The sequence below is a fragment of the Haliotis asinina genome, chromosome 9 (genome assembly GCF_037392515.1).
Source record: "Haliotis asinina isolate JCU_RB_2024 chromosome 9, JCU_Hal_asi_v2, whole genome shotgun sequence".
Lineage (NCBI taxonomy): Eukaryota > Metazoa > Mollusca > Gastropoda > Lepetellida > Haliotidae > Haliotis > Haliotis asinina.
The window spans coordinates 26548490-26574862 of record NC_090288.1 but is presented as its reverse complement, the minus strand read 5'-3'; the positions used below and the strand labels follow the sequence as shown (position 1 = coordinate 26574862).

General features: G+C 40.3%; 1 protein-coding gene across 2 annotated transcripts; it reads right to left on the bottom strand.

Moving 5' to 3' along the window:
* Positions 1–602: 602 nt before the first annotated feature.
* Positions 603–26069, bottom strand: LOC137297060 (serine/threonine-protein kinase TBK1-like). Of its 2 annotated transcripts, none has more exons than XM_067829025.1 (19): positions 25897–26069; positions 23627–23749; positions 21958–22098; positions 21374–21503; positions 21019–21109; positions 20708–20798; positions 20226–20383; positions 19633–19743; positions 18428–18607; positions 17872–18077; positions 16828–16978; positions 15829–16066; positions 15291–15397; positions 14472–14588; positions 14260–14358; positions 9530–9626; positions 8885–9063; positions 8384–8455; positions 603–879 (listed from the first exon to the last, which is right to left on the bottom strand). In XM_067829025.1, the coding sequence occupies exons 2-19, from the start codon at positions 23747–23749 to the stop codon at positions 876–878; spliced, it is 2295 nt and encodes a 764-aa protein (XP_067685126.1). In that variant the 5' UTR covers positions 25897–26069; the 3' UTR covers positions 603–875. The 2 variants fall into 2 exon arrangements, with proteins under 2 accessions (XP_067685126.1, XP_067685125.1); XM_067829024.1 differs by lacking the exon at positions 603–879 and adding an exon at positions 7367–7913 and having other exon boundaries at positions 25897–26032.
* Positions 26070–26373: the final 304 nt, after the last annotated feature.

Genomic DNA, 26373 nt, shown 5'->3' with positions numbered 1-26373 from the left:
ATTGTCACAATTATATTAGATCCGTATACGATCAGATTTTCGGACTTCAGTTGACGTAAGAGGTGACTAAAGGGATTGGGTAGTCGAGTTATTGATTTCATTTCATGCTTTTCTTACACCAATGGCGTAGATCGATGCTCATGATATAAATCAATGGATTTTCTGGTCCAGCCTTGATTCTTTACAAACCTCGTTCATATAGCTGAAATATTGCTAAAAGCGGTGTAAAACAATACACAACAATGTTACACGTGACGGATGGACCACGTGACTTAAAACAGCAGTACGATTTGAATCTATGGTCAACTTTTATCGTAAGTTGAATGCAATTCTGAGATTTAAATTTTCAATTAGGAAGGTAAAATTATGAGATTCGCAATCTTATTATCACTTTATTTGGTTTGCTTTTTTGTTTAAAGTGAAAATAATCGGTATGTTTTCACTGCAAACTAGAGAAAAGCCCTCCATCACGTGAAGTCTGTACAAGAACTCTCAGAGGTTACATGCGCACGTGTATCATTTCATTTTCTTATAATCCTTTCCGAAGTCCATTTTAGAAATAATCTACTGTCAGACCCCAAGAAACAAAGATATCATCACAATGAAGTCAATAAACAGTTTATTCATTCATCTGAACTCAGTGGAGACCTGATCTCCTGACGGAAATGTACAAATGTTCCTGAATACAGACATATATGAGGACCACTATGTAGTATGATTTCGTTGATGATGATGATGATGATGATGATGATGATGGTGATACAAAAAGAGCAGATATGATGATGAGGATGTCCAGCAGTGACCTAATAATCACCACGCTGCAACCAAACTGACCAACATAGATAAGGAGTAGGTAAAACAAGCTGATGATTTTTTCATCTGAAAAACAAAACAATAAAAACTGCGCTCTACATTATTGTTACTATATCTCTTCAAACAAACCAATGGTGGATAGAATGAGCAACGATCCATGTTATGGGGCATACAGAAACAGTCAACCAGGTGTTACTGACTATAGCCTGGCCTCATCAGAACCATGAATTACAATATTCTCTGGAAAGGAGCACATCAAGTCCCACATTCTCCTTCAGGCTGGATGACTGACATTCTACATTACTGACCACTAGGAAGTTGAGTTCACAAGGCTTGTACCTATCAAAAGTTTCAAAATGTTCCCTACACCAAGCAACAAATATAGTCATACCCTCACTCTACAATAACAATTTGCACACTAACTCACAGACACATGAAGACTAGACAAATGGTGGGTCATCCTTGTGCATCATGCATACATTTGTCTACCACTGTATCAAGTTGGACATACACACCACTCCTGGGACAAGGCTTGATTTATGATATAGCACATAAGAACAAAACAATACCAAGTTTGGACTAGCCTCAGAAACAGATTCCATTTGATAAGGCAGAATAGCACTGCTGGTAGGATCACAGGATTACTGTCATTTCAAAGTAAAACTGTCAGAGGTATGACCAGGTGAGACCTGATGAGTATTTTTTCAATCAAATAGTAAAACCAGCTTGGATTGTATAAACAACCTATTTATATGCACCTCATGTTTTAGAGGTTGGTTTAGAGGCTGAATTCAGCCTGCAGCCTAATAGATCATGTTTAGCGCCTTTCCCCTCTGCCACATGGGCAGCAAGTACAAGGTCAAGGATGTAATATATGCTTCAAAGACGCAACTGTAGCAAATACATTGGAAGCAAAACAACATCTGCTTAGATCCACTTTGTCACTTTGTAAACAAAAAAAATGTACTTCCTCACAATATAAGGCACATTACACGTTCTTTCTAAATTGCTATTTTGTATCAGAGATCACGTAATAGGTGCTATATGGTCTCTGTTAGTAACCTATAAACGTTATCTGGTGCTTAATTTTAAGAAAGAAGTATAGATATTGAAAGTAAACTTCTGTTTCCTTCTTGATAACATAGTTTGTAGTCAAAAAGTAAACATCAGACTGCATAAAATTTTATCTGGTCTTTGAACACACAATTTCTTACTAAAACACTCTCACGAATACAAATCAGTACACACAGAGAGCCTTCAGGTCAATACAAAGAGAACCTTCAGGTAAGTACACAGTGGGCCTTCAAGACAACACACACACAGCCTTCAGGTCAGTAGAGACAGAGCCTTCAGGTCAATACATAGAGAAACATCAGGTCAGTACACACAACCTTCAAGTCAGTACACATAGAGCCTTCGGGTCAATGCACAGAGTACCAGCACAGAGTACCTTCAGGTCAGTACACATAAATTTGAGTGAAAGCATGGATCTGATGGAGTTGATTTCATGAATATAAACAATGCTCAATCTCTTTCTTCAAACAGTGTGACATCCAGTAAAAACACTAAATAAGGCACATATGTTTAAAAGAATAATCAGGATTAAATTACAAGAAAAAGATTTCCAAGAACTGGTACTGGGCAACATTTGTCAACTATCCAACTATCATCACTCCAGATGCTATGTTCTTGAAAACATCCAGTGTAAACCTTGCAGTTGAACAATCATTATTGCCAAATTTTCCCATGCATCACCCCTTCCAACAGAATGTTTGCTATCGTTAAAAGCTATTGCTAATGTTTGTTAGCTACTAAGACAAATAATGTTTGTTAGAAATTGACATTATTAATTTCTGGTAGCTACTAAAATTGTCTATGTTCGTTAGAAATTGACATTATTAATTTCTGATAGCTACTAAAATTGTCTATGTTCGTTAGGTTTTGATATTGCTGTGTTTGCAAGCTATTGCAGTTGTGAACATTTATTTGCTCCTGTTATTATTCAGATGTTTAAGTCACTGTATCACACCACACTTCCCTTTAAAAACATACTGCATTTCTCTCAATAATACTATCATATTATTGCCATATAGTTTCTTCCCAAACAAATCATGTAATTACACTATCAAATTAAAATGTTTGAATGAATTAATGCAACGCTGCATTAAAGTGACTTATGCGGCATCTACTGACTGAACATTATTGCAAGTGAACACTATAGAGTTATGTCTCTTGGAGCGCTCTTTACGAATATCCTATCCACAACTTGTGATTGAAACCAGTTTGGCAAACGCCGACAATACCACATGCGACAGTTTTCAGTGTAGATATACAGAGCAGTTGTTTACATTCCATATATGGAAAGTATTTCTCTATTTGGAAGCTGTCAGCCTTGAAGTTCTATTTATCAATTTCAGACCAGTAATATGGGACAAAAAGTTTTAAATTGCATCAATATATTATAATAGAGGCCATATATATAATAGAGGCCAAAATATTGTTGAAAATGTGTGACCCTGTGCCATTAAGGATTGTTAGCAGATACTATTGTCAGTGTTTGTTAGCTGTTGCTATTGTTAATAATAGTTAATGCTGCAAGTTTTAATGTCTGTTGGCTGCTGCCACTGAAAACTTCCCTTATACCAAGCCATTTCTCACTTCGTGGTGTCATAAACCAGTCTACAGCTCCTCTGCTAAACATGGTCTTACTACAGTTTGTGCTACTTTAAACACCATTTCTCTTTCTGTGTTTCACATATCCCAACTGGCCCTTCTAATTTTATTGCTGACCACCCTCCCCAAATTTTTTTCATTCCATCACTACTGACTCGAACCTAAAACATATTGCCTCATCACATAAAATGTTTATCTTTTAATCAGTCAATGACACAAGTCCAAAGAACAAGAGAAAGTGTAATAACAATTACAATGAATGACAATCAGGAACATTATTCAGATAATTTTGTCTTTAGTAAGTTTGCTTACAGACCCAATTTCAGAATTTGGTGGTTCAGTGATACACATAAGAGAAAAATAATGCCCTTATCAGTGACAATAATGCTTTGAGCCATTAAACATTGCAAGATGACTTCAATGAATCCATTTGTATCCAATATCCTCTTCTTCAGCAGAATCCTCAACCTTCACAACATTGTCACATGAAACTAAGAATTAAAAAAATGTGACAAAAATACCACTCGAACAAATTTTAATATTTTTTAACTTGACAAGAGGCTGATTATTGTAATGCACAAGGTCCAATAGAATTGAGACGTTATGTGGGAACTTCCGTCTGACATGGAATGTGGGCTATTTACAGGTAGTTATATCACAGTAAAGGGGTAATAATTACAGGTAAGCAATGTACACAAACATTGGATTACAAATTTATGCACATAACAACTTCTGATTCCACTCTTGTCACGGATGGCAACAAGAAAATTGGTTTTCACCCTAAAACTTAATATTGTGTCATCAAATGGGGGGTTCAGACGATTCACAAAATTGATCAGTTTGAAATACAATGTGTAAAACCATGGGTTTGCAGAAACTCGTTTTGTCAGCAAAATATAGCAATGTTAGCAGAAGAAGATAGTGTGCAACCATTATATGAGATAGTTTATGATTAGAAACTGAATATATTTTTGATTAATAAGAATTTTGACACATTTTATGTGTGAACGAATCATGATTCTATGATTACAATGCTTTCTATGTTATCTGTGCAAGGTCAGATCATCTGAGGCACCTATCTGACAGAGACTCAGAAGAACAAAAAAACTATGAGGGGCAAAAAAGAATGAGCTGAACAAAAACCCCTACTATACTAATAAAGTTGTCATACCTGTCTATGATCAGACTCAATACTTGAGCTATATGGAAAGCATGTCAACGACATTGCAAACAGTCTGCACTTACAATACTTTCAAATCTTGAGGTACTAGCAGCACAGGTGAAACTGTTGTATCACGTTTATTGGTTGGAATAGAAATGTTGGGACATTAACAATAACGTGAGAAGATGATGGACAACCATTGGATGATCTTCGTGCTGACAGAAACACCAGCATCTGTAACCTGTTAGCATCTACAGGTCTGCTAATACATAAGAGTGTAGGAAACAGCTGTATTCTCCCAAGGACACTGTTAGCAAACAGTGTGTGTATTGGGTAGTCACAAGATGTCTGTGCAACCTGGATGCAGGGTTCGTCATTCATGCTATCACTTTGTCTGATTATTATGCAGCTATTAAACTGTTGTTTGGCATGTTTTCACACTCTGCAATAGCACGTTTTTTAGATTAGGGCTCAAACATAGAGCTATTTCACAGTTATAAGGTTTTATCAGCTGTGACCATTCGAGAAGACAGAAGATATCCATCAAAAGGAACACTTCAAGATGAATGCATCATTGAATTCTAAAAAAAATGGAATGGTCCTAGTCTACAATGCATAAATGAATTGTTTTGCAGATTTCATTTCCCCAACAAAATACCAAGCAATGGTCAAAATGAGCCAAAAATAACCTGACCTCACTATTGACATTTCAATGAGTTGGAAGGAAAAAAGCTACAAAAAATGAAATATAATTCACAATGTGTTCCATTTCGGGGGCACATATCTGAAAGCAAATCAATAAGAAGGAACCCCTATTGAATGTGAGTTATTGTAAAGCAGTTATTGCCACAGAAGAGCATTGATATAAACCTATAGTCTAGCAAAGTGGATGTATTCAACCAGAGGAAAGACACACTGTGGGACTCTAGCATAACAATCAGGATGATATACTGATGTAACAAAGTAAAGGAACACTATCAATGGAGAAGTTATTTCAGTTTTAGAGTGCACAATACTCCAGCAATGTCATGGCAGGGCATGTAACACCTACACACCTTGTGTCCACTGGGAGAATTGAAGCTGGGTCTTAGGTGTGACAAGTGAACACTTTAACCATTAGCATACCCAACCATCCTGCCATGGTGGAGATGTGATGAGCATGGAATTGATCATGAACTGCAGACAGCCTGGTTCATTTAGCATTTAACACATTACAGACACTGACATTGAACTTGGTCAACATTTGTTTCAACACATGACCTGTGCTATGAGAGCTTCGAAAATCTAGGCCCTGGTTTTGAAAAAAATATCTGTTTGTTGTTACCCCTTTCCACCAGTATATCATTCAGATTTAAACATCACCACAACAACTACTTAGAGGCACTTGATCGCATCCCGTGAGAACAGTATCCAGTTGCACTTAGCACACTGCCTACAGGTACTTGACTTTACTTGTGGTTTAGAATCAGTCATCATTATAGCAGCACTAACAATAATTCACTTATATGGGCTAAATCTTCTGCATATGTCTTCTGCCACATAAATCACTGCAACTTTCATGAATGAAAGCATCAACTGTTTGTCAATGAAGAAATGTCACTGTGGCAGCAAGGTTAATATGACAATGTATCCACTTGCAGACTGGATCCAAACCAGGGACTGTCTGAGGTGAACACTATGTTTATATGGCCAAGTTCTGCTATCAGCCAGCTGACAACAAATGGTTTGTGCGAGTTGAAGTTGAAAACACCACAAAGTCAGGAACACATAGTTTCTACGCACCTGTTCTATTAAAGATTGCATTTCCTTGATCTGCAGTAGACGTGCAACGTCTCCTTTTAAATAACTGCAGTATGCAAATTTAACCCTCAAAACCCAAGTCAAATGCAACTGGCCAAGCATACAATTCTAACATTAATAATGTAATCTACATGCAAGGACAACTTCTGAAAAGTTAGCACAGCCTGTTATACTAACATTTTCATAAGAAGTTTACAAATGTTATTTGACTCCAGTAGGCTAAAATCTTCTCTATCTTCAGTTTTTCAGATAATGCAACTGTGTCTGTAACCTGGGCTTATATTCACCTTGAATGATTATCATGATTTCTTCAGGTTGGAACTGGTTTTGTAGCAAGAAAGGACACTTAAACAAAATGATGATTTATGATTGTTGATAAATGTAGGAAAATGACAACTGATTGCATAATGAAATAAAAAATCCATTAACATGGGAATAGTGTCACTAGCATCATGCATGGATGAAGATAAGGACATATTGACTAAAACCATGAGAACATGAGCCATGAGAAATAAACTCCACCCATCACTGCATACAGGGTAAATAAAACATATACATAATATACAGATGGGAACAATCCTCTCCAACAAGGGAGATAACTCTCCTACAAAACAACAAGCTTGTGGAATCACAAGCATCTCCACATAACGGCACTGGTGGCGGAAACATTTCAAGTTTATGAAGATTGGCATGTGTACAATATCCATGTATCCCAACACATGTCATCAGACAGGGTCACCAACACACATTCCCACAATCAACACAGTATTGACTGACTGTACATGGTTTGGCTCCTTACAGGGATCATCTTGTCCCCCGTTAATGTGTAAGGGGGATAATAAATACAATATGGCTGACTACTATCAAACTTTGATTAGGTAAAGTACATGTATGGTCATAGGCAATAATTCTTGTTAATTTCTTCAGTTCCCATTCTTCATAATTCTTTGTTTCGTAAATAATTTCAATATTACACAAATTAATTAAATTCTACAAAATGCCAGAATTTTTTATCTTTTGCTGTTCAGTATATGATTCACCATATGTAGATCTGCCAGATAATTACAAGCACAACCTTGCTATAACAAAGAAATAATGACTGGTGATGGCTTGACTTCAAGGAAACTTGGAGTAAATCGTTTTTGAGATATGCAATGGTTTTGCCGATACTGGCTTGATTGTGTAAGTCAACTGCGGTTTGACTAAAATCATGACCTGATTCTGCCTAAACACATCTTGGGGAGGGTAGACTAATTATTGTCTTGTTTAACACTAATGCATGTGTCTGTATGTAACTGTACATGACTGTATGTGACTGTATGTGACTGTATGTAGACTGCAAGGCAGGAGTAATATCGGTGACAGCTACTGGAGGACTCTACAACAGACTAGGGACTGGTCATCTAGTCATGTGATGTCTGGCTGCTGCCATGCTGTGTCCACCTCCAGCCCCAGGCCATTGAAGCTGTCAAGGAAACATAACTACAGCTATGGTAGATGCAAACCATCAGGGAAGAACTCCCAGCACATTCTTCTCTTATGTTTTGTCTCATAATTTTGAACAACTCAATAAAAATGTTGTTTCTGGTTGTACAGGGTTGTGGGTGTGTTAAATGTATGAAATTGAAATTTCACACCACACACTTGTTGATTACCAAGCTGTTCTACCAGCAGGTGGCCATCTTCAGAACAAATAGCACAAAATAATAGCTGTTAGTTAAACAACACATTTATTTGGGTGTCCAAAATTATGAGACAAATCATCAGAGTTGGTCTGTTGATTTCATTAGACAGTGCCAAATTTGGTTTTGTTGCAATTACTAGGTTTTGTGTTAGTGAACAATCAATCAGTCTAAAATGAAATCACACTGACTGTAAAATAAAATCATGAGTGTTATTTTACAATGAAAATCCAACACATCAGAGACTACTGACCTGTGGAGAAGACTTGTGTTTTCATGTACTAGTAGCATCACTTCCTCTAATGATGACCTGGAGGTTTTAATCCTGAAACATAACAGTACAATGTCAGGAGTTTCTAAACATTTATTTTGTTCCTAGCATATTTTGATTAGTGTAATTTCAATTGCTCTTTCAACCTGAAATAAGTGTAAATGTGAAATTTGTTCTACTCCCTAATGGCTGGATGTAAAACTGGATCAGCAGAACCTCTATTTGGCCTGGGTGTGCCATTTATCCAGACATGTGAACCAGCTCTCATGTCTTCAGTCACAGGCTTATCTGGTCCAGACTCATGAAGATCCTTTAGATTTAGCTCCATTAGCCCTGTTCTTTTCATTATAGAGGCAACTAATGAGATCACGTAGTTAGTCAATGAGCATGCAAACAAAACTTGGCCCAGAATGTTAGTAGTTTGATCGTACAGCAAGAATTCATTGGTAAATGTGTTATCTGAGATTCCACAGGGGTACCCACATTTCCAGTAAGTCTCCTCTCATCTCCTTCCTGGCTGAGGCGTCCTTGTTGACTTCCACTGTGAGATCATCCACTTTCACAACGTTGTCATACTCTGCCAGACTTAGGTCTGACACCCCCGATTCCTGCTCAATACACTTGAGCCGTTCCTCCACAATCTGTTGGTACTTGAGGCAGCACTAGAAGGAAGGCATTCATTGGACATCACCATGGCAACTTGGCAGTTACGGAATTAAGTGATCAGTATTTTGTTTTTAATTTCGGTTAGTTTTTGTTCTTTCATACTTCTTAAGTTCCCGTATGGGATTTCTGGTTCTGCTGTTCAAATAAGTAAGCTCATCGTAGGATTCATTAATGGTTAGAGAACTATCAGTTGACTTAATCAGTGACTATCAATCCCTTCATTAGTCAAAATGAGTGAATCCATGGACACTGGGCAAACAATTTGTAAACACACCAGGTGATTTTAATGATTTAAGAATTCATAAATAGTGATCTTCTTTCATTCATGAATTATCTAAAGATTTTGTGGTTTCAGGAATAATGCTTATCTCACAACAAAAAATGTATGGTTTGCTATCAGACATGAATGTTGGGATGTCACGAAGACAATATAGGATTACTGATGAAGACCAAGCTACTCACCGAGCTGAGACTCTCCACAAACTGTGACTGCTGATCAAACAGTACTTTCAATTTAACTCCTAGAACTTGGCAATGACGCCAACACTGACAGGCACAGCTGCAATTATAATGAGGATGGTGATGATGATAATAATAACGAGAAGAAATGGTCATCAGTATCCCCCGCCACAGTGCTTTGTTCCTATTTAGACAACTAGTCACTGTGCAAGAAAGGCATGACAAAGGCCTTAACTCTGTAAAGAATTGTAACACTGTTGTCCATTTTCAAACTCGATCAAAGCATTTATGTAATGGAAACACATACTAAAATTGGTTTCTCCATCTATAATGGTTTTTGAGACGTGTCCCCATTATTGCACATGGAAGGACGGACGGATGAACAGATGGAGCTCAGACCTATATAACCTTCTCACTTTGTGGTGAGCGATAACAATATACCAAGTGATATTAGGCTACATTATTCTCACAGAATTAGGTAACACTGCCTTTTTGTAAATCTTTATCAACTCCATGGGGAACATACACCTCTGGCAGATTGAATGCATGCTGTTGAACAACAAGTAATGAGGAAACGCCTTTTCCAATCTTGTTAAAATCTAAATATTTTAGATATTTAAATACTTACCTTACCATAGGTCTATAGCATATTACCTCAAACTTCGCTTAATAGGAGATCCGACGGAGTTGAATTGCATTCAATCTTGAATGGCTACCTAGCAATCTACGACAGTGAGGATATGGAAGTATCTGGATCTCCTGACTGTGCATGCGCGCAGACTCCACGAAAAACTTCACTTTTACTTCTCGGTCCGAAGAGTACGTAGTGGGGAGGAGCATCCAGCGTTGGGAGGGACTTACCGCCCTATGGTAAGGTAAGCATTTAAATATCTGAAATGTTTAGATTTTAACAATTTTTTTACTTACCTTACCATAGCTCTATAGCATATGGATACAACAGACTGGAAGGTGGTGAAGGATTCCAGACGACCGTCAGCATATAAAACAAATCCCACATATGCTTCGTGGCAGCCGGACCACTACTGATTCTCTTGAAAGCCGGTCTGCCGCATCAACCTCTTGTAAAGGACACTTAAAGGGCGGCAGGACGAGTAAGTTGCTGCGCAACTACTAATGGTCCAAAAGACAGCAGCCCTTCCACATCTTCCACTGATAGGTCCTGCAGATAATGACTAGCAAAAACAGTTGAAGATCGCCAGAAGCACCCAGCCATAATGTCCGGAACAGAGCAATTCCCGTGTAAGGCCATCGTTGAGGCTAGCGCCCGAATCTCAGGTGGGTTGTTAGTGGACAGGTGAGGAAGACTCTATGCATCATAAGCCGCCAAGACGATCTGACTCAGCCATAAAGCTATAGTGTTCCTGGTGACTTCCCCTTTCGCTGTCATGGACAAAAGGCAAGAACAATCTCTTCCTGGTTCCTTGACGAGGAGGGGACTTTTTGATGTACAATCTAAGAGCCCGAAATGGTCACAATAACTGCTCCTCTCTATCCTCTGGTCCGATGAAGGTCGAAAGAGGCAGGATGGTGAATAATCTGTCTGGTTGACCAGGCAGCTGGTTCTTTGCCAGGAAATTCTAAAGGAGGCCCAGTTGTGCTGCACCCTGTCTGGTCTGTTCAAAACGGACCCTGGTCACGTCCAGCACATGAATCTCGCTCACGCTCGCTGCTGTCGCTAACACCAGTAAAAACAGTTTTCCTCGTTAGATGATCAGATGACATCCTGTCCAGAGGCTCGTAAGGGTGACCCCTCAAGTGTTGAAGTACCACATTCAGGTCCAACGCTGGTGGCCGGAACTTCACCTTCTGGTCCTCCAGCTTAAACGCCTTCACCATAGCAATCAATTCGGGAATCTTAGACCCCCTTGTCCCTTGTCTCAAGATCAACCACTCCACTGTCGTATTGTCTGAAACAATCAGTAGGTTGGAATGGCCTAGTAGCGACGTCCATTGACTTATAGCCTGAATCACAGCTTCCAGCTCCAGATTGTTGATGTGCCAGCTTGCTTCTGTGTCAGACCAAAGCCCTGTGGTAGTTTGATTGCTTAGATGCGCACCCCAACCCTGGAGTGACGCGTCGAAGAATAGTGCGTGGTCATGCACAAACTTGCTTAAACAAACTCCTTCGCAGACGTTCAATTCGATAGTCCACCAGTGCAGGTATTGGTGCAGATGTACCGGAAGCAACAGGTGCATCTTGACATCGTCTGTCTGTATGTATGGGAGAAGGTACCTCTGCAATGGTCGTAACAGGCGCCCCTGCATGTTAAATCTTGTGCTGACGTCAGAAGGCCCAACAATGAGTGCCACTTTCTGAGGAGTAATGGTTCTGACAATCCCATTGCCACAAACAGGGAGATCTTCCCCCACCGGTCGAGGTGAATCCGCACTCGATTGTACTGTATCTGGAACAGGACTCCAATGAATACCAATTCCTGCATGGGCTCTATGTGCGACTTCTCTCGGTTGATAAACCAACCTTGCTGCTCCAGGGGATGGATGGCAAAATCTAGCTGTCTGTGTAGCAACTGAGGCTCGAACTGGTTGAGTAGACAATCGTCTATGTAAGGGTTGAATTCTATCTGCCTGAGGTGAAGAAAATGAGTGATGGATGTCGTAATTCTGGTGAATAGCCATGGGACAGTGGAAATGCCAAACGGCAGGACTCGCCACTGGTAATGCCGACCCTCGAATACAAACCTCATGAATTTTCTCTGAGCAGGGTAGATCAGGATGTGCAGATAAGCACTCTGTATGTCAACACTGCACAGCCATGTACCCAGAGTCAACTTAAGGCGTAACTGCTCTAGAAACACCATCTTGAAATGTGGAGGCTCCATCAGGTACTGCTCGTTGAATGCTGCCATGTTGTGGATGATCCGTAGTTTGTTGGAATCCTTCTTGGGAATGAGGAAAACCAGAGAGTAGAACCCTGGTGAGAGGAGTGGGCCCGGTACTTCCTCGATGGCACATTTTCCCAACAGCACTGCGATGTTGTCCTTCAAAAGCTGGCGTTGTGGTTCTCGGTATGTCCATGTCTCCGCAATGAGGTTCTGCAGGTTGAATAATCAGTAGTCTGTAGCCTCTTCTCAGAATTCGAGTAACACGGGGATCTCTGAAGATGGGCCAATTCTTCCAGAAGATACCTAGTCTACTGGTGTAGGGAACACTGGCACTGCTCGGGGCATTAGGTCCCTGTCGTGACAGGTGACGCCCTCAACACCTTGAGTAGGGTGTTCCCCCTGTCTCTGCCAGGGGCGCCGGGGGCGTCCCTGATTGTATCTGCTGGCTTACAGCGCTCACTTGATGTGAATCTCTGGCTGTGACCTCTGGCGAAGGCCAACCTGAAGGAGTCTCTTCTTAGAATGTAGCGTCTCTTGCCTCTATCTTGTGTCCCTGATCTGCCACAAAAGGCAGATGAGAGTGCTTCAGACACCTCTGTATTCCTTAGATCCGCATGCTCCTTGTATATCTCTGGGATGGCATTCCCGAAGAGTGCTTGTGAAGAGAAGGGCGTTCTGATCAACTTCCGCTTAAATTCCTCCTGCCAAGAGCACGCATCCAAGAAACCCATTCTGCAGACCACCGTCGTCATTGCCAATGCTGTCCTCACAGGTCCTAACAAGTCATGCAACACCTTGCCTTGCCACACAAAAGGCGACGACAAATGCTCCAGTCTTGATTCATTATGTTTCGTTAAATCCACCGCCGCTGATGACGTAGCCAACGCCAACGCTGATACTGGTCTCAAGATGCGCCGCAATTCAGTATCTATAGCCTGTAGTCTAGAAACCTGAACCTTGTAAGACATGGAAGAGGACAGCCTCTTGATGTCTTCATCTCCGCGAAGTCCAAACTGTGAACCTTGTATTTCTGCTTCTTAGACTGTAGCATTCAGGGATAATTTAGCAAAGCCCATGTTCAGCGAAGAAATGGCATCCGCCACCATACCACACTTAAAATCACACTTACACAGAATAAGAGTAAAGGTGAAATACGTTGAAACGTTATTAGATCTGAAAAAAATTTTCAGCAATCCAAACATGTCTAGAGCAAACGATGCTTGAAGTAAAAGTGAAGTTTTTCGTGGAGTCTATGCGTGTGCGCATGCGCAGTGGGGAGATCCAGATACTTCCGTAACCTGAGTCGTAGACTGCGAGGTAGCCATTCAAGATTGAATGCAATTCAACTCTGTTGGATTTCCTATTAAGCGAAGTTTGAGGTAATATACTATAGACCTATGGTAAGGTAAGTAAAAAATTTTAAACATCTACCCTGAATAAAACAGGATGAATTTATATGAAAGTGGCATGGATGACAGAAGAGAAAGTTGTCTACTTGCATTAGTTATGTGTCCAGATGAGGAACTGAATCCTGGCCCCAATTTCTCGAAATAAACTCAAATTTTACTCAAATTGAAACAGCTGAATTTTAACTAAACTGTATTTTTAATATAAGAAAACCCATACATACTCAATTAATTTATCCACTAAACTCAAATTGTCTACTATGTTTCAGTTTAATATCGATTTCAGTTCATTCTGGGAAATAAATTTTCCTGTGTTTACTCAAATTTGAGTAAAAACTCAAACTCAAGTCAAAACTGAGACTTAAGTTTGTTTCTTTGAGATGACAATCGAAAACTTCAAGCACTCGGCTACCCCATCAATTTCTTGTGACCAGAAATATTCATAAAACCATTACAGTCATACCTGTACCACTGCTTGTATGCTCCTGCCTGTATCTTGACTTTCTCATCCACAGTTTCAAAGATAGACTTGGCTTTAGAACACATCTCATTCAGGCTACATCTGGAAACAGACATGGAGAATGGTGCAATTAATAAACTATTACTGATAGAGGCTATCACTGTTAATCCACTGATAGGTTTCCTAACATGAAACATGGAATATTTGCTCCCTACCTTTCAAAATGGTGGATCTGTTCTTCGTTGTAGTTAAGAACCCTCTTGGCCTTGTCCTCCTTGAACTTGTACATGATGGCCTTGGTCTTGCCACTGACCACCTGTATCTTCTCCACCCTGTACAACACACATCACTTGGCTATACTCAGGAGGTAAACATGTACATTTGGATGTTAGTCAGTGTTTGATGCCATGAAAACTTACTTGAAGAGAACAGAATTAGCTGGCAAGTCAAGATGACATAAACCTTTCAAGAATAACACTTCTATATTGTAATATGGCTAACTTTATTGTGTTTGTTTGCTTTCAGTGTCTGCACTCCATCCTTGTCTTCAGTAATCACGAATGAATTTTGGCGCCGCTTTGTGAAGAAAATCCAGTGGATGGTGCTTGAGATACCTTGCTGACAAGGGTAAAATGCTAAGGTCCTCATCAACCATCTCCTTAATCTCAATCTGCTATCTCCTCACCTGAACATTCTCACATACATATCATCAGTCAGTCCCACACTCAAGGACTTCTTACCCGTGAAGGTCCCGGGGTAGAATAGGCCTTCAGCAACCCATGCTTACCATAAAAGGTGACTATGCTTGTCGTAAGAGGCGACTAATGGGATCGGGTGGTCAGGCTTGCTAGCTTGGTTGGCACATGCCATCGGTTCCCAGTTGTGCAGATCGATGCTCATGTTGTTGATCACTGGATTGTCTGGTTCAGACTCGATTATTTACAGACCGCCGCCATATAGCTGTAATATTGCTGAGTGCAGCGTAAAACTAAACTCACTCGCTCACTCAATGACTTCTCATCTCTTCCACTTACCATCTCTCCTCCTTGAAGGTCTTATCCTGTTCCCAGCTCTTCACTTTCTGGTGCAGCTCCAATACCGAGTCTAATCCTTTCTTGGCCTGGTCCATCATCTGCTGCACCTGAAGGGAAGGGACAAGTCTGGTGGTTACTGGATACTTTTACTGATACGTCGAAAAACATTCCCTTTGAGAGCATCTTTCAAGCATCACACTAACATTAAGTCTGACATTCAGAGCGTCACAATGACATTTAGTCTGACCTTCACAGCACCAGATTGACATTTGGCCTCATGTTGAGAACTCCAGACTGATATATTGCCTCTCAGCTCTGAGAGAACAAGATTGATATTTGGCCCCACCTTGAGAGCACCAGACTAACATTTGGCCCCTCACTGAGGGTACCAGATTGACATTTGGTCTCACCTTGAGAGCACCGGATTGACATTTGGCCCCTCCTTAAGAGCACCAGACTGACATTTGGCCCCTCCTTGTGAGCACTAGATTGAAATTTGGCCCCTCCTTGAGGGTACCAGACTGACATTTGCCCTTACCTTGAGAGCACCAGACTGACATTTGGCCTGAGAGGTTCTGAGTGTCTCCTGCACCCGAGTCATCAGGGTCTGGAGGTTGCTGCCACCCACGTTGGTGTTGAGGAGCAATTGTAGCACACGTAGTTGCTGGTTCTGCAGCCGCAAGAAGTTTTCATGCCATTGTTGTGTGGCTCGGCAGAAGGGAAACAGATTGTCCACAATGCTGGTCACACTGCTAATTCGGCTGTACAAAGTTTGTCTGGAAGAAATAAAATTGACACTGATGTAAAAAGATTACACAATGTCATTTTAGAAAGTGGTCAAATGGAACATATTATATTTCGGATTACACTTTCTCAGTAAAGTTCACATTTGAGTACTCTTATGGTTGAGTCCCATATAGGATTTCAGCCCACATCCTGAGGCCACTAATCACAAGCACACAAAGTCAGCCAACTGTGCATATTGTGGTGGCTGAGCAGCTTAGCCAGCTGACTTCGTGTGCAGGCAAATAAGATGGGTCATCTCTTGGAAATTCCAGGTCAACTGATATTCAAATCTGTTCGACCCTGGTGTAGGATTAACAGTGTCCATGCTAATCCAGTGATTAACAGCATGAGCTTCGATCTGCGCAATTGGGAACTGATGACATATGTCAACCACTCTTGTAACAAGCATGGTATTCGTATTCATCCCTTGACCATCACAGATCTACATGCTTGTATCTAAATGGGACTATCCAGGATTGGGATTAGCGGACATATAGCACCGCTTGGGCATTAACAAGTGGTAACTCAAGAAAGCTTGAAGGTGCTGAGTATGATAAACTTGTACATCTTCACTTTAAAGCAGCCTCACCTGGCAGATAGTGTGTGTAACAGTATGTCACCGACACACTAGTAAGATTCAAACCAAACTGCAATAAGTTCAGAATTCATTAGTACCTTGGAGCCATGGGACATTTGTTGAAGTTGCAATGAAGGCTGAAATCTACAGAGGAAAGAACGCTGACAAACTTACCTATACTGTCTGACGGCAACATGCATGTGACAGCTCCGTGACAGCAGCGTCTCAACAGCACGGGTTTTAGAACACACCACAATGCTGCATTTCTTGGCCATGCTGGCGTCAACGTCCAAGTAGCCCGTACTCTGTAGGTTGGGAAATGAACCTGTAACATTGAGGGGAGAAAGTTATAAAAATGACAGCTTTCGGTAGGCAGTGAAGCACTAATATGATGACATGAAACTGGCTTCAAGATAAGCATAGGTGAAGGTTTGTGCAATAAAATACATAGATTACATCACTGTTACACTAACAAATGGTCTGGTAAGCCTAATAAAATGAATCAGGTTATTTGACTGATGTAGACTGTCTGGCAATCCTTGAACCAGATTATTTTCCCTTGAGCCAGCCCTTTCTTCCATGCTAAAGCCCTAAATGAAGCAAGTCTAGATTTCCTATGACCCAGAGAACTCTTTAGTGATTCATGTCTTTCAGGCTATGGGTATGCCTTGGTGACAATCTGGAGTCTAAAACTTCATATCCTTGACTATCTGGAGAATCATGAATTACCTTAACTCATTTGGAACAATCAACTTCAGTTCAGTAGTGACTTTACCACCCAAAACTAAGTCAACAACTTGCTGTGGAATTTCTCTCTCTGTTGAAACCCATTTCTTACAAAAAACAAGAGTTCATCTTAGATGTTCGAAGATGTACAGTGGCCAGACTTTAAATCAGAAGTCTGGTGATGCTCAGGACAAAACCATGCAGTGGCTTTATTGACAATAATAGATTAGAGACATAATGCACAAGACAACATGCAGCCACGACTAGAGGGAGTGGTTCCAATCAAGCCTCACTGGTACCCAACAATAACTGACATTTTTATCATCTCAGTATTATGTGTCTCTGTCTCAGGCAGCAGATACTTACCCTTGGCTGGATTACAGTAACACAGACGGTCATCTGACTTGTAGACGATGAAGGGGTGAGTTAGGGAGATGTCCAGAAGGTTTGTTAGGAAGGGGGTCATGCCGTCAAGTAGAGAGGTCAACTTACCCTTGGCTGGTTTGCAGTAACACAGATGGTCATCTGACTTGTTGTAGACGATGAGGGGGTGAGTCGGGGAGATGTCTAGAGGGTATGTGTGGACTGGGGTCATGTGGTCAACTAAAGAGGTCAGCTCCTGGCCGTCATACAGGATCAGCTGGTCGCTGGCAGGAATGTCTGTCTGCTCAGCAATCATCTCTTGAAGCTTTGAATAACTTTAAAGGAACATAAAGAGATGAATGGAAATTTTCTATGAAAATTGATTAGGACAACAATGTAAAAGTTGCTATCCCATCCTGGGTCTCTCCTCTTAAGATTATGTTTAGACTTAGAGATACGTTTTTACAAAACTGTAGGAAGTGGAATTCCTGGTTACAGTTGGCCCAGCTGCAATTTATGTTGATGTGAGAAGCAACCAAATGGCTCTTGCAGTGAATTAGTTAACACTGAGTCAAGAAGTGAATCATTTCTTAGAAACATCAATCACTGATACTGTCTGTTCCAGTCTGGATGACACAGATATTTTCATGACCCCTAACTGAATGTGAACCACAAGACAACTCACCCGTCTGACCTATCCAGGAACACCCTGATGCTGGAACACAGCGCAGGACAGAAAATGTCAGTACTCAGCTTGGATGTTATTGTGGCCGACTCATGAAAGAACTTCTCAAATGGCATCGTTCTCTCAGGGTTCCGCTCCAGCAGTGCCGCAAGGACAGGGGTTATCAATAGCTTGAGGCCGCTGAAACCAGGAGGTATGTGGTCAGTGGTCAAGGTACAGGGTCAGTGCCATAGTCCTTAACTTGGTGAAATGGCAAAAAGTTGAAACATCAATACACAACGAAACTGCTGAGCCACAAATAGACATAAAAAAATGATAATAATAACAACAGTGAGCATTTATTGAACTAAATCCTCTAAATACATGTGATCTTAGTGCTAGATCACCATGACTTCGTTCAGTGGATGAGAAATCACTAACTTTTCATTCTGAGCTCCCTGGGGAGTATCCAAAACCACCATTACTGATATGGCTGATCATGTGACCAATATTAGCATACAGGAAAGGTAAGTTACTCATGGATGAGTGTGATTTTATGTCCTCGTTTGAAGAAGGGAACTTCAAGGGATTTCAGTGTTCCACTAACTTTCAAATAGAAGAGGGAGACAAGCAATTAAGCATAAGTCAGGATAAGGAAAAATAATATATTTTATTCAAAAACCTAAAACCACCAAAAGACACCAGTACACCATCAGAGCAATCTATGTGCCAAGTTTAAGAAAGAAATGTTGCAAGGTTTTACAGTTCTCAGAAAAGAGCACTACCACCAAATTCAAAGTCAAACTTGTTGCCATGGAAACGCAGAAATATATTTCATTCCAAAACCCCAAACTACCATAAGGCATCAGCACACCACAAGATGTATTTATGAGCCAAGTTTGGAGAAAAAATAGTTCTGGTCCAGAAAAGAGCACAGTCACCAAATTTAGTCAAAGTCAAAGTAGTTGCCATGGAAACGAAAAAAAAAATTATTCAGGATTCCAAAACTACTAAAAGGCACCAGTACACCACCAGATCTATCTATGAGCCAAATTTGGTGATGAAATACTAAATGGTTTCAAAGTTCTGCTCCACAATGAGCACAGATGCATGGATGGACACACGCACGAAAGGAGGGCATTTTAAGACTCCCTGCTAAACGCGTTGTAGGGGATAATAATAATTCTGTCCATAAGTATAGTGTTTGGTATATTATCATAATTCACCCTGACAGTCGTGATGTCTGTGGGAGTTCTCGGCTCCAGTCAATTGGTCCACCCTCACAGCGTTGTACACCAGATATTACACCATAGTCCTTCTTTGTCGTTATCTGATGCCTGGGGACAGAATGAAGTAATGCAACACTCATTCCTTGTCAGCTACCATTTCCAAGAACACATGGACAGTTGTCTGAATCTGTCACATGAAAGTGAGGCACAAGTATGAGCCATAAAAACTAGCAATATGTTTAGTGATGGACACTAATTTGATGCTTCACTATAATGGTTGGTTGCTTTGTTGTTTACCTTCACTCAGCAATATTCCAGCTATATGGTACCAGATAATCCAGTGATCAACAGCATGAGCATCAATCTACTTAATAGGCATACTATGACAAGTGTCAACCAAATCACCGGGTCTGACCATCCTATACTGTTAGTTGCCTGTTACAACAAGCATGTGTTACTGAAGACCAATTTTAACCAGATCTTCACGGGTTGCCTCAATATCACGACAAGAACAAACAAAGGTATCCCAATCCACATTTTGTGTGTGTCAAAGTCACACTGCCAGACCCCAGATTTAGTGAGTAGATTACATTGTCTCCCTGTTGCGCCGTCCTCCATAGGGCCTGAAGGGGAGGTTGCCGGTGGCTGTGTGGTATATTGTCACTCCCAGACTCCACAGGTCAACAGTGCCGAAGAACTTCTGTCCGGTTCCTCGTCTCAGCACTGCTCTCTCATACATGTCTGGGTGCTGACAACAGGAAGGAAGTCACTGACAATTCACAAAAAACATTCAAAGTGGAAAAAACACTGAGGCAACACTCTCCTCTCGCTCTCTATTTCCCAAAAGATCAACCTTTCGCCTTAAAATATGTATGACATTATGCAGGCAACACACAACAAATGAAGACCTATCCTAGATGGTTTGAAAAGGTTATACCCATTACCAACATGGAAACATTCTTTATCTTAAAACACTGTATTTCACACATTTTGAGACAGAGTTTGCAAGAATCTGAAAAAGAAAATGCCACGACTCAATCACTGGCGATGTTTCTTGAGTACACCACTTTACCAGGTATTCCTCCGTCCCATACAGCGATGTGAATCTCTCCTCATCATGAAGTTCTCGAGCTGCACCAAAGTCTGTCAGTTTGTAAATGGATCTGCAAGGAAACACTATGTGCACATTACAACTACCCAACATATAAGCACTGAAAAAATAATGGTATTAGGGAGATGGCTCAGGTACAGTGCTTTGTCGGTACTTGTCACAAGGCCTGAGGGTAGTGACTACACAAATGGGATCAGAGTCAGAAAGCTGAGGTGAATGATATTGTGGATAACTGTACTGGAGTGGTGCTACCCACTAGCCTGGTGTCTCACCTGCCATCTTCACCGATGTGTCGGAGAATGTTGCCTGGTTTGATGTCTCTGTGTACCACATCCAGGTCACGCAAGTGCTTCATGCCCAGGGCTGCAGACATACTACATACCATCACTCACTGATATTCACAAACAATGTAAACTACCAAATTTCTGACAAATCTATTGTGCAATCACATTGTAAGGCTCGAGAATAATCAGGCGTTACGTTTTGGCATACTTTTTTTCAGAATTACACATACAATAGGGCGTTGACAAAATCATATTGAAAACCCTACCCATGCTTGGTGAGATATGGACATGATTCAGCACCCTGTCTATGATGAATGAAATTGTGCCCAGTCAGCTGACTTACAGACATGTTTCAGCACCAGCAGGAATTCCTCTTCTGAAAGACCAAAGCCATTATCTGGTTCCTCGAGCAGAGTGAAAAGACTCCCATGTGGGCAGAGTTCCATCACTAGCACCTTCTGGTAGCTGGTTTGCTGGAATATCGGAGGTACACAGTACAGTGCAGGTAAACAGTCAACCACACACTGGTACATCCAGTGAGTTGCAGGTACATTATACACAGCCATTCATAAACAGGTACAAATTCATCAGTCATGTGTATCACAGGTACACACATTATCAGATGTGGTACAACTCAATTTCACACACATAAATATTTAATTACATGCATGTTAACACTCAATCACAAACATAAACACTCAATTACATACATGTGAACTGTCTATCACAAACATGGAAACTTTTAGTTACATGCTAGTAAACACTCAATCACAACCATGTCAACACCTGATTACATACCTCTACACACTCAAGCACTTGCAGGTAAACATCCACTCACATACGCTCTCTTTCATATACAGGTACACAAAACATCGGATACAGTTACATACTGAGTCAGTTTCCAGGTATCTATGAGTTCATCCCTACCTCCTCTTCCACCGCTAGCAACTTGACGATGTTTTCGTGGTTTAGTTTCTTCATGACCTCATATTCCCTGAACTGGACCTGGGCAGGACGCTGGTAACTCGAAGCATTGAACACCTTCACAGCTACAGCATCACCATTCCTCTGTAACCATGGCAACAAAGGAAATCATTATCAATCAATAATCATAATCTACATGCTGCAGATGGTAAAAGATATTTGAAGAACATGCATTCTTCTTTCTTTTATCAAAACAGTTTGGGCAATTCATATTATAATTCAACACCAAAAGTGGAGTGAGTGTGTGTGTGAGTGTGAGTGAGTGAGTGAGTGAGGGAGCGAGCGAGGGAGCGAGGGAGCGAACAAGAGCAAGCGTGCGGGTGAACGGGTGGTCAGGAATGCGGTTGAGTGAGGTTTTACACCACTTTTACTACTATTCCAGCAAAATCATGACAAGGACACCAGAAATGGGCTTCACAAATTGTACTTATGGGTCTTTGGCATGATGAACAAATGCTTTAACCACTTTGCTACCCCAATTGCCCCCAATGCTTGGATATTTATACAGACTATTTCCAAACCTTTAAGTATCTGCAAGTTACCAATACTGAAACTATAGTTCATATGTAAGGCCATGATAAATTAATTGATGAATCTTCATCACTTACTGGCTCATGACTAAACATCTCAAAAACTACCCACAGAACATGTTTCTTCATGTTGTTCTTTACCTTAACTTTCAACAAGTGTGACTGTTACACAGGTAGGTATGAGTATGAGATGTGGCATTTTTCATCAAGTAAACTTTCAAACTTCATACAATGTTGATGGTCAATATAAACTGCGACTTGAAAAGATTTAAGATATGAAACACACATGTATTAATAAAAGCTTCCTATCTTATGTTTTAGAAAATTTGGAGGATGTTGCTCTGTCAGTTTCTCTGGCTAAAGTAACATTTCATGTCAAGTAAGCCATGTGAGTATTTATCACCAAGTTAGCTCTGATCACGAGAGCAGAAAAAGAATAAGGAACTGTTTTTATGATTCAATACTTACATTGAGATATTATAGTTTCTCTAGAGCATTATGTTTTCATTCTACCATCACATACAACAAGGACGTGGTGGCAGATGTGATGATTTCTCTATCCAAAATATATATGTTCTCTTTCAGCTGAAAATCTAACATGGTCTGAGTGTTAAAACTGAAGCAGGTAAGTCCACATCCATTCAGGCAATCCTTCGTCAATCAGAGATGATGTGCAATGATAGCTGTTTGGATTTTTCAGTGTCAACAAATAGGTTAATTTGACTGGACACTTATCACTGGCATCATGTCGTTTAAACCTGGCTTATGATGAAGCTATAGTTTGAATGGAATTCATCAAAACAGAGTTGAAACATATTGTCTAAAATGCTAAATACTCAAGCATGGCTGTCATACAATAGCAGTCTGTAAATAATAAGAGTATGGTAATGTGATTGGCATCATAAGGACTGACTTATTCAACTGAGCTACAATGATATGAATGAACCAAATCAGCAAGCATGACCACCCAACCCTGTCAGCTGCATCTTACTAATGGATGGTATTCAAGTAATGAATCTCTCATTGCTTATTGGATATCAGTCTCAGACATTTCTTTTCAGATGTCACTTCCCAGTATTTACCTTGTTCCTGCCACTGTAGACCATGCTGGTAGCTCCTTGACCCAGTGGACGACTCAAGTCCCACACGAAGTTCATGGACCCTCGCAGGGCAGACGATGAGGATGATGGCGAGGAGGATGTCATCTGATGGCATGTTGAAGACATTTACATTTCATAGGAAGGACGGTTTTAGAAAGCTTTTAGGATATATATTCCAACCATAAGATACTGAAAGTTTTCTCTCTTTCTTGCTTAATGCTTCACTCGGCAACATTCAAGCTATACAGAAGTGCAGGTGTTGGTAAAGGCAGGGGCCATAGGTCATTTTGCACATTAGAATTAAAAATAGCCCAGTAAAATTTTGAAGTTTACTATTGCTATAAAGGCTGTGTTCCATTCTAAATTCTAAAAATGGCTAATAATCCTGAAAATGGCCCATTGTCAAAGTTACCCATCCCAATCCCTGGAAGTGGTGTTTATATAATTGAGTCTGGACCAGACAATCCAGTGTTTAACAGCATGACCATCGATCTACACAATTGGGATATGATGACATGTGTCAATCACGTCAGCAAGCATGACCACTCCTGTTAGTCATCTCTCATGACAAGCATGGGTTGCTGAAAACAAATCCTGACTGGGAATGTCACATGTTGTTACCAATGCATTGTGACCTGTAGACCTGTGCTCATTTTGTCGACCACTGGTCTGACTTACCTGTCCATTATCATATAAATGTAATGTTACTTTGACATCACATTTCTCACATTCACATGTTGCTGAGACGTAATGTATCCTTTTAGCGACACATTAAAATACTTGTATTTCATCAAACTATCTACATTTTTTCGTTTAATAAAGTTAACTCCATGATTGTGGGCCAGATGATTATGTCTAAATTTCACAAGAACACCATACAAGCTCATCTTCTTCTTCCATAGACTTAAGTTGCATGTTGTTGCTAAAAGAATTTCACAAACATAATTGGGTTATGTTGACATGTCAACCATGTCAGCAAGTCTGAGTCTGACCATCCACCCCCCGTTAGCTGCCTCTTATGACAAGCATTCTAATCAAGATCTTCATGGGTCTAAGCAGGCTAGGTGGCTGACTTTGTGTGCTGGCAATTAGGACGGATCCCAAATGGGATTCAACCAAAGAAGTACTAGAATTTGTACTTTACTAAGAAAGTAAAATCCCGAATATGACATATGTTTGACAGTGAATGCTTGGACGGAATATGGCAGGAGCTAGTTTGAAGCAAACAAACCAGTGTTTGATAGCATGAGCAATGTATGGAATGAAGGTTAATGACCCTTTCAACTAAGTAACTAACTCAGACTAATGACTCGGCCACGATTCCTCATAAGAGAAGCACAACATGCACAGGACCAAACTATTCCAGCTTGTATATCTATTTTAATAGTGCCAAGGGGTACTCATTAAGATACATTTTGAATCCTTTTGAAATTTATATGTACAAACCAGAAGCAAGCATTTCTGAAATAAATAATGTACAACCATGTTTCATACATTAAACTAATGAATATTTACATACATTTCTATTAGTGTCTTTTTTTTCAATTTAAATTTTTACACACTCTTCTAAAATATCCAGTTTTCTCAGAACTGGTGTCTTCAGGTATGTAACATGGCCGGTGTCAGACTGTTAAAGTGGCAGTTTCAGCAATTCTTTTTTGTGGCTTGTACGTAATCCGAAAATTATTGGTGATCAATGCAATCTAGGGGATAACGATCACCAACATTCTTCATGCCTGTTCACAAGAACAACTGCATTTTTCATGAGCCCCTCACCCTCACCCATCTGTAGAATAAATAATCAGTTGCTCAATGAAATTACAAGTGCTACAGTAAGTACATATATACATCAATATATAGATAATTATATACGAAAAAAAGGAAATATTTTCGCTCCTTACAAATAGCATGTAAAAAAATAATAACATTCTGTCTTCCACTAAATATTGGTACAATACTGCACTTTGCAAGTACCAATCTTCCTTAAAAGGAAATATTGCAGTTTGTACTAAAGTATTTGGACACAACATGTGAACATGACATGTTTCGTTGAATATTGTGAACATAAATGTAAGTATAACGTACAACATTATAGCGATAAAAACATACGTGGATCTGATGATGAAAGTAAAATTTGGTAAGTTGTGACATAATGTCTTGTCTTACTTATGCCTGGGGCAAATGTAAGCCTAGCTCTACGAAGTCTACCGTATAGGCTGGACTTTTAGTTTTACTCTCCCGTATCCACTCACGTTGCGGCTGTAACAACTTCTAAAATCGTTATTTCATTTTTAATTCCATGGTTGGTCACGGTGGACGAAGTCTGCCAAAACCATAGGCGGGTATTATCCCTGTTAGTTCGACCTGGTAGATGGCCACTCCACTGACAGTAGAGTCAGTCACTGTTCAAGGTAAAGGTCAGGTTGTCTTTTGCTTCCGGGACGAAAGCTCCATACTGCGAATCAGTGCGTAGTGCCACGTTGAAGCGACTGGGAAAATACCATGTTAAGAGTTTACAAACTCTCTTGGCCTTCAACAAAAGGATTTATAAAGTGACGCATCGTCTGACACCCACTCAGACATATGTTTCCATTATTCATCCAGCCGTTGATATTGTTCCTTCGCCTATCACGAGGAATGAATGAATGAATGAATGGATGAATAAATGAGAATTAACATTACAGATGAGACTGCATGCAACAGGCCCTTATTATATGGTCTCTGATTAA